The 9617-nt window shown below is 41.0% G+C and overlaps 2 protein-coding genes across 14 annotated transcripts in view; one reads left to right on the top strand and one right to left on the bottom strand.

Annotated features, from left to right (window-relative positions):
• Positions 1 to 620: 620 nt before the first annotated feature.
• On the bottom strand, positions 621 to 3662 carry LOC135495984 (acetylcholine receptor subunit alpha-type acr-16-like). The gene is made up of 6 exons (XM_064785052.1): positions 3557 to 3662; positions 2740 to 2894; positions 2228 to 2272; positions 1859 to 1968; positions 1209 to 1386; positions 621 to 882 (listed from the first exon to the last, which is right to left on the bottom strand). Exons 1-6 carry the CDS (start codon positions 3600 to 3602, stop codon positions 691 to 693), a joined length of 726 nt encoding a protein of 241 aa, XP_064641122.1. The 5' UTR covers positions 3603 to 3662; the 3' UTR covers positions 621 to 690.
• Positions 3663 to 4739: 1077 nt separating this feature from the next.
• LOC135495399 (uncharacterized) overlaps positions 4740 to 9617 on the top strand; it is a 94180-nt gene continuing 89302 nt past the window's right edge. For 5 of the 13 annotated variants that reach the window (XM_064783991.1, XM_064783989.1, XM_064783990.1 and 2 more), the window contains exon 1: positions 4741 to 4891. The gene's annotated coding sequence lies outside the window, so the exon portion shown is untranslated. Of the gene's footprint in view, positions 4892 to 9617 lie in introns of all 13 variants that reach the window. The other 8 variants (XM_064783985.1, XM_064783982.1, XM_064783983.1 and 5 more) reach the window with 4 other exon arrangements.

Genomic DNA, 9617 nt, shown 5'->3' with positions numbered 1-9617 from the left:
CCTTTAACAAAGGCGATAATCATCAGAGATGTCTAATGAAGGCGATAATCATTAGAGCTGCTCAAGATACAGGTGCGATAAGTAAGCATTTACTTAAGTAAGCAAGACTATTAATGATCGAAGTCAATTTGAAAGTAGAGACACCTAGTAGAAGATGGGAAACTGAAGACGTCCAGCTACGAGACATTTACGCTGTGTATATTTTTAACGTGCTCCCGGCTCTGGGTTTGGTAGCGCATGAGCACGATTGAAATTTCGGACTTTTTCGGCAGTTGTCCTTACAGTGCCGAACCAGCTCAATCAAACACAACTAACCGCATCTTTGTACACATAATATGTATACTAACACGATCGATCGATATCCTCGCTCTCTTTTACTTTCGCCATCTATTAAACTTTGATGAAACCAATGTTTATTGTCATTCATAATTATACATCATCAAAATGACTATAGCCGCCAAAAATGTCAAAAAAGTGAAGCTAAATACAGGAATAGTTCGGACACACGGTCTTTTCAGACCATAATAACAAAGAGATACATTTTGAAGGCTTTCCAACCGAATAGAATCCCTTTCAGGCTACTGCAATGTGATGAAGCCTATGAAATAATATCAATAAGATTCAGGCTGTATCTACTCTTTATTCTTGTTAAATATATATTGGTGGTACATTAGAAAGCACATTCTGGTCTTAACCTGCCATACTGATTCGATTGCTGACTTTTCTCCTGAGCTTTAGCGTGAGCTTGATGTCAACGTAGGGCTCTGGACAACAGGCATACGTCTTCAACTCCCTCTTCAATTCAGAACCGGTTAATTCCCATTTCGGATGAGGCACCATCTCGCTTATATCAAGCTTCCCTGTGCTCAACTTATAGTTCAGCTGAAAGAAAGTAGACTTCGTTTATATGCCATGTTGGTAAAGGAGTATAGAACCACGTAAAAGCTGCCTCGTTGGGTCGATGTTCAGAAGATTTGCCCAGATAAACCTTTAACAAGACAGTAAAGCAATTGGAATTTAGGCAAGCAGGCTTTGTTTGATGACAACAGACTGTGAATTGGGCGAGGCATGAAATTTTCAACTGCAAGGTAGGGGGCACAAGTACGTACAATGATCAGCGCCGAGGTATTCTAACTCCGACGTCGAAAACAGGCATTCTGTTTTGTGTGGGGGTTTTTTTTTTTGGGGGGGGGGGGCGATTCTCTTACTTTCAATGCGTTGTGCACCCACGAACCAAAGGTGAATTCGCATGACTGATCGTCCTTTGTTGGGTCGATCTCACAACTGCTTTTGAGGCCAACCTGACGGAAGAACATCACCACACCGTTGCTGTCGATTATTAGTTGATCTTGATCAGTGCCAGGCCGCATGGACTGGGGGCCATAACTGAAAAAGTGAGAAACAGGCTTAAAACATGCAATGATAGATTGATACGTCCCTCCTTACACTAAACGACTAACTCACCATCCTCTGCTTTCAAGCGTTTGGACCAATATCTAAAGTTCAAGTCATAGCAATGCTCTGTTTAAACTATGAATTATATGACACCATGACAACCTTCTGCCTCCAAACCAAATGGCCACTGTTACTGTCAAAGGTGCATATTGAAAGCATACATGTAAAATGTTCGAGTAAATGTAGAAGTCTACGAAAATGCTGACATTTGTCACGATTGTCTTAGAGTGGAGTTGTGATAGGATGAGGTCAGTCCAACAACTTCACTAAAACATGCCTTCATACCAACAATTACACAAATAACCCTTCGAAGTTCATCGCATCCTATCACAAGTCCGTTGCAAGTCCATGGAAATACACGTTTTCTAATCAGTTTGTTGGACCTCCTTCAGATCACACGTACCTGTTGTACAGCGATGTATCTGGCCGAAACACCTTATAGTGCTCGACATTAAGCTGATCAATGTTTCCGTATTTAGAAGGTTTCCATCCGAGGCGTATGTCGGTCCAAACCTGAAGCAAAATGAACAATCAATTCACAGGTCCAAGTCCAGCAGTACCGAAAGGAGAAGTGGTGTTAAATAGTACGTCAGAGAGCAATAGATACCTACATGATCTATCATTTAATGGCTCAGGAAATCAAGGGATTTGACAAATGGGAGGGGGGGGTTGAAGTCCGTCGGGTCTGCGGCCTGATTCACACTAAAACATGGGCCGTAGTGTTCTAGACCGTGCAGGTTGTCAACATTCCTTCTTTCAGCCATTACCTTACCTCATGTAGCCAACAGTTCAGAAAGAGCGTGTTCTTGTCCTCATCCTGAAAAACAAGTGATTACATATAGTGTTTGAAGCACTTGAAACTGTAATATCATTGTAAGGCCAGAGTTAATGCCGAATACGGTTCTCTAGTAATTCGTGGTTCAGCTTCGTTAAATCTAACACACGTTGAGCCTATTTAGCATCGTTCTAGTCACAGCAAATACGATATCAGTACGATTTTTTGCCAACCATGGTCGTTCCTGACAAATAGCCAAGTAGAGTGACCCTAAGTATTTACTCCATTCAGCATCGGCCTGATCTAAAGTGCCCTATTTTAAGATGCCCCAGTAATTTTTCACCAGTTTTCGAGAAATCCGACCTTTCAGGGAAAAGTCGGACAACATCGGACGGTTGTAGGATAAATCAGGAAGATTAGAGGAACTGGAGTCGGAAAAAGTCTCCTACTAGTGATAACGGTGGAGTTTCGTCCGTATCTCACCCTCTTAGAAAAGAACCAAAACCTACCACGTCAATTCCGAAGAGGGTCAATCCGACTGTGACATTGACTGGTGTTCTGGCATTCAAATTGGGAACGACCTTGCTGTTGTAACCTCTTCTCATTACTATGTCATTATACAGTCGGGTCTGGTCAGTGATGTAACTGTTCGACAGGACACCCGCTGAAATGAATGATAGTTCATAAACGAAGCACCAGCGATAAATAAGAACGAAGAAATGGAAGCTGGACTTGAAATAGCTGTGTGTTGGTGTGTGGGTGTGTGTAGACATCAGAGAGGTGGTGGCTCTGGATAACTCACTGGCCATTCTCCTTCCAAAAAGTCCACCAGCGCCACCAGTCCCCTTCGTGTCATGACTCCTGTCTTCAGTTGTGTGGCCAACTGTCTACGGGTCCCTCGCAGGTGACACTTGGCGCCGTCTCCTCTCTCTGTCCCCCTCTGCAGTATTCAGTCTAGAGACCATGTAGACCTTGAGACTAGCTCCACCTAGTGAAGTCGGCGCTGCAAGCAGTTGCTGACGTCCCTTGGCATTGGTGTGATCGGTCCATGTCTGTGATGAAACCATGATGACTCTATTTCAAGGGCCAGATAGGTGGACAGGAACTCTGTATTTTCCAAACGTCTGCATGAAATTGCTTCAAGCAGTCCATGGGCCGTCCCCAAATCTCCTCCAAATACGACCAATATACTGGCATAGACTAACTGCTTAAGACTGACGGAAAAAAAATCAAAAAAACCCTGAAAAACAGGTTGTCCTATGCTAGAAATTCCAACACGGTAACCAAAATCAGAAATGGCTGCGAAAAGTTCACTATGATTCTTACCTGCCAACAGCGCAACGAAGAAACCGATCAAAACTGAGGAGTGCATCTTGTTCTCTTGTTGTCATCCAGCCGAGTGTGAGAGTTGTCCGCACCCGAGATATTTTGCTAAGGACATATTGATTTAAAACAATGACAATTGCGGTTATTATTGCCTTGTAAATGAGACTAATGTCGATAATCGAGCAATTTCATTGATTGCATTCGATTTCGAAAAAGTATGGGCCGATCATTATTTCCAATTAATTTCTGTTCGTAGAGGAGTCTGTCATGTACAAAATTAGCGAAAGTGTTTGTGAATGTGCGAATCCTTCAAGTGATGGACAGCACACTTATTGTTCGACGGCTTGTATTCGACGGCGTGTGCTTTGTTCTATGTCAAAATAAGGCAGCCTGTCAGAAATATACACATCCTGGTTTAACAGGTGGGAATCTATGAGATTCAGAGCAGCCATGTACGCATTATTTTTGCTCAGGGGGGCCGCACCATGTCATTGAACAGTGGCGGATCCAGAAGTCGGGGAGGGGAACACCAGAGAGCACCGAGGTACGGAAAGGAGATCGTTAGCATCAAAGTTATTTGATGAATTGACATAGAAAGGTAGAAATACCCCCAAAGAACAAATCTGAAACTTCTGCCCCATCCGTGGGTTCATGAGCACATTGAACTGCTGAACCGTGCTGAATATGTACCGGCTACCGCTCGCTCCCTTCCAATTGTACCTCGGTAGCTCAGTGGTCTGAGGCGCTGACCCGAATGCATGGTATTTGTTTTTGCGCTGGTTCGAATCCCACCAGTTCCACACTACGTGGAATCGAGCAGCTTCAACGTGTCAATACACGATTCTGATAAGACCGCTCACGGATTTTATTTTTGATTCCAAATCCTAGGGTCCTCTTTATTCTACATATGAAGTGTGAACACCCAAGCCCCAATTCTGTGTAATCATAGAAGACCGGAATACTTTAGCCTTGCAAACAGGTTCAGTGTGATCTGAAGAATGACAATGCATTACTCTTACATATCTGAGAAGATGGCACTGCTTCACACTTTCAAACAGATTCAGCCTCATCTCAGCAGACGGCACTAGTGCTACAAGTTCAACGTCATCTTAGCAGATGGCATGGATAGCATATAGAACTCGTTCTCCCTCATCCAGGCAGGCGTCGCTGCGACCACTTGCTGGGTTTGATCGATTTTAAGTGATGACAAGTTGTCATTAGTTTCCCGAGCATACTTCAACGGACCGAAGGCCAAGAGGACACACACCCGCCGCATTCATTCAAGACAGGATTAAACACCAAGACAAGACAAGAGTCATCACTTTTACAGTTAAGGTAAGCATCCTATTTCGTTTCAATACACACTTCTCTTATCACATTTAACACATTTTATTTAACTTTCCTCGAAGTTATCGAAGTTTATGATACTTTTCAAGTTCTTTTTTCTTGATTTTTTCTAACGAAAAAGATGAATTGGCTAAGTTTGACAGGTAAGGTAAGATGAGAATAGCTAGCCCCTGTTATCATTCCCTGTAGAAAGCAATGGGAGGGCTAAAACATCCCTTGAACCAGCTCAGCCAGATATCAACTCTACTTACGATTTTCCCCGAATATTAGACAAATCACTGAGCTATTTTCTGGACGCATTATCTTTTGATAGAGCAATTTTGCCATATCATTATTACAACCACACAATACATTTTGTCCAAATATGAACAAATGCACTTTTATACCAATCTGATCACACTATTGCGAAGTCAGTGAAGTTCATTGCTATTTCCCATTGATTTCTTTAATGCCAAATTCACAGAAACAGAACGCTGTCTTTCTTCTTCTTCTTTCTCTGTATTCACTAGGTCATGCCATAAAGCTGACATGCGTAGCCCAGATCGAAAGTCCCAATACGATTCGTATAAGGTTCTCTGTAAGTTCAAAACTTATGAGTTCTTTGAGAAGATCCGGAAACCTCCAATTCGGTGAATGTGACAGGCATTTACTGCACCACAGGAGGAGACAGAGAAATCAGTACTTTAACGCATCTGTCTTTCGAACCAATAAAACTTTTTAATTTCATTCAAAGAAAATAACGGTTTTCCAAATTGCAAGATTTACCGATATTATTTTCCCGAATTCATTAGAATCAAAATAAATCCTTGTGAAACCGTCAGTAAATCAATGCCCAACTCCGCGTTACCGCACAACCGTTATTAAATTGGATATCACATCTGTACGTCAAAGCAAAATGTCCAATAAATGAATGTTCAAAAAGTTCAAACATTGCGAATCTATATATACAATCTGACATTTAAACATAAAATTCAATATCAGGGTTTTAATTTACGGACTGCCCATTGCCCAGTAATTTCTCCAATTATTATTTGTTTTGCGCACGAAGCATAAATCGGTGTACTTTTTGTAACCTCGGGGGATGGGAGTTTTCCGAACTTCATATATTCAGCTCATCGCCTTTGGCAGTTAGAGAGTATTGGCAAATTATAACTTAAACTTCGAAAGCTTGATCGATCGCCTTGAAATTGTTGTGATATCGTGATGAAAACATCATATTTATCCTTGAAAAATAATAGCCTTTAACTAAGAAACAACAATTCGGTTTACTTTGTGATATGTACTCCTTTATACTAGGGATAGTGATGTTCTAAAAGAGAATTTATGGTTTGAAACCGCGGTGAATAACACTATAGAGACTGCCACAAAACCAGCCAATGTCGATTTTCTATTGTGACGTTTTATAAACGATTGAATTGGTTCACTGTTCTGTTTATATATGTGAGATGACAAGAAGGTGCTGCCGTATCCATTCTGTCTAAAGAAATGTATATCCTTCAGAAGATGCTAGCGCTAGAATGTGTTCATGTGCCATTTCTTCAATTTCAAGAGAATGGCGACAACAATAATGGAAGATGGATTTGAACAGCCAAGTTCAATGTATAAAAATGACACTTGGCAACTTTCTTGCACTTGCGTCCAGGTGCTAGTAGATCCGAATAGTACAAAATCTGAATACAAGAGATATTTGTAAAGTAATTTTAACCGTCCTTACATTGTACATGTACAGGTTAGAAAAGCTCATTCTTTCCATAAAGGTGGCTGCATTTGTTAGATATCAAATCGTCCTTACTTGCCCCTAGCGGAACCTCCCGGCTGCGAAGTTCGCCAAACGGACGAAGCTGACACATGGTGTATATACCGAATATCCGTAAGAAGTGCAATAAGCCTGCGGATGGTTTTTAAGAATTGAAATAACCCGATTGTAGCTAACTCTTTTTTCAATTTTGCCGAAGACCTTAGGCATAAGAAAGTGACACGCCTGCGCTCTGAGCTGACGTACGAAGCATAAGGTCACGCATACCATTGCTAAGAGGTTTATCATTTACGTCCAAACAAACGCCCATCTCAATTTACCATTACGTGACCACCTTAAATCTTAATATGTTCACTAATTCCTGCCTGATGACAATTACGATAACACCAAGGACAGATTCATTGCTGCAATCGATTTGTGTATCATTGGAAAGAACGAAAACCTTTAGCTATCATAACGTCATTATAACCATCAGATGCAGTTGGCCAGGGCCTGATAATCCACAAATCCTTCACCAATTACATCAGTTTCTCCTAAAACCTCTCATTAAGGTGTTGATATATATCTAACCCATTAGCGTTAATCTGGGGTCATTTCCCGACACTTAAATAGTTGCCAGGCCTCCTTGTCGCATGATCAGCAGGGTTCGCTTTCATAGCAATGTTTAAAATGGTGTCTAATTGGGAATCTGAGTGTGGTCCATCACGGTGACCTTGTAAATGATACCATCGTCAGCATGAATTGAACACTGGACCCCCCCCCCCCCCCATCCATCTCTATTAGCTAATTACTGCAGTGAATGCAACGAATTTTTGGAAATGAATTACCCAGCAGGATCGAATATCCAATCAATGAACCAATATACGTTTTTGTTTGCAATAAAACCTGGGCTCGCAACGGATTTATTTGAATCGCGACATAATCATCATATAAGAAATATTTGCGAACTTCGCGAACTTTACAACCAACAGTTTTGTACCAATTTGCTAATGGAACTGATTGAGGAAAGTGGTCAAGCAGGCATTAAAAGGAAGTTGAGGAAAACTGCATCACGTCAGGCTTTTTAGACATCGCATCGTGCATAGTCTCTGTTTCAGAGCGTCTCTGTCCCCAATGATACTTCTCGCAGAAGGTCGATTGTTCCTCGCAGTTTTCAGTTTCCTCGTGCTGGTGATGTGATCTTGCTTTGGTTTACACATGATTATAGATTAGTCAAGCCTTTCGTCAGCAGTCCCATTGTTGCTTGAATCTTGTTATGATATCTTCATCATTCTATGTTTCTACCCAAAAGAGTTTCACCATTGATAACAACCCTGGGGACAAGGAAAGTAATCCGATGACTGAGACAACGTTTCTTGCCTTCTGTACATCGCAACATCTATTCTTAATGCACAAGATACTCCATGGAGTACATGCGTTACTACGTGTACCTCGTGTAACGTTTTATAATACACTCTAGAAGATACCGGAAGTGACTTCGCCATGACGGAATATTAACACATCACTTCGTCACACAATCATGTGCACAATCTCATTCACAATTTGAACCATCGATATTTTCGAATACAACATTTATCAACAACATGTGTCAATCTGTACTTGGATTCCGACCGTGACACTCATACATGACAACTACGCTATATTTGCAAAGTGATGTCGACCAGAAGGGGTCATGGAATGATATTCATACACATATCGCATGTATCCAAGCATTTACACAATGAGACCATTGAAATGGTAGAAACTACGACTTTACAACTTTCATAGAAATACTACAACTACCAATGCATTAAGTAGCTCTTGGTGAATGCTGCCTTTGTCATCAATTTGAGTCCCCTATTAGGCATCATTGAAGAATCATTCACCAAATCATCAACTATTAATTACTATCAAGTGGACCACACCTGGTGATCCAAAAACCGATATCAATTGCAAAGCCAATTACGCATAGTGCCAGTGAACGGAGAGGATCGAGAGAATAGCTCTTTCAGTCAACGGTAATTCTTCATTACCCAGGCAATGCCATCACTTACAGTAGACAAATGAAATCGATCCATTTGAAACAAATGCAATAGGTGAATACGGTCAGATATAACCCAGCGCCAACTTCACCATCTCTTTCAAAGCGCCATGCTAGTCTAGCCATTAATACCATACAGAACGAAATGATTTGGTTGAAAAATTGATTAAATTCGACTGGCTCTGACGGGTTTGACGCATTCCTGCAATTTGTCAAGATACTTCTGTCAGAGTCAGCAAGGTATGGTGCATACTAAGGCTACTTGAGACGAAATATTCCCAAACTATGGAGAGCTACTTACTCGGTTAGAAGTGCTGAGGAAGAGACACATTCTATTGGTATTTGTATGTATGAAACAAATTCAACAAAAATTGCCTGAAGGCCATACCTACAACGTCTATGAAAGCAGAAAAGCGATGCCTATTTCAAAATCCGACTCCATTTTCAAGATTTAAATTCTATTGTTATTTTAATACATAGCGTTGTGGCGCAATAAGCGGAGTTCACCAGTCTAATTCTAGTTATGGCATCATTTTTATTTCATTTTTGCTTTTACACCTCAAACTCTTAAAACTTCTTTGACAAATATACTCAACGACCAGTTCTGATCTACTGGATTGAACGTTTTTCAATTCAAACCTTCAAAAGAACTGGCGATATCATCGAAAGGTTAAAAAAACGTCGGCTGAACTTGCTCTTAGGACCAACAGGAGAACACTGCATATCTTTTTCGTTTAAAACAGTATGCCACAAGGGAAAATTTAACGCCGGTGAAAACAATCATCGTGTCTGAGGCAAAAATTCACATTTACTGGACATTTTTCCCGCGGTATGAATTCTTAACCAGCCGGTTTCATTAATCTAATGCACTGGCCTGGGGAAATGGAGAATAACTCGGGAAAGTCGAATGATTGGTGTAGTTCATTTTCCATGTTAAG

The sequence above is a fragment of the Lineus longissimus genome, chromosome 11 (genome assembly GCF_910592395.1).
Source record: "Lineus longissimus chromosome 11, tnLinLong1.2, whole genome shotgun sequence".
Classification (NCBI taxonomy): Eukaryota; Metazoa; Nemertea; class Pilidiophora; order Heteronemertea; family Lineidae; genus Lineus; species Lineus longissimus.
This window is presented reverse-complemented; position numbering and strand designations above follow the sequence as displayed.

Bases quoted from the DNA above. Each gene is read 5' to 3' on its own strand.
- LOC135495984 (XM_064785052.1), bottom strand. From the start codon at position 3,602: ATGCACTCCTCAGTTTTGATCGGTTTCTTCGTTGCGCTGTTGGCAG. The intron at 1,387-1,858 runs GTACGTGTGATC...TCACTTTTTCAG, and splicing joins GATACATCGCTGTACAACAG to TTATGGCCCCCAGTCCATGC. The intron at 883-1,208 runs GTAAGAGAATCG...ACTTTCTTTCAG, and splicing joins GGGTGCACAACGCATTGAAA to CTGAACTATAAGTTGAGCAC.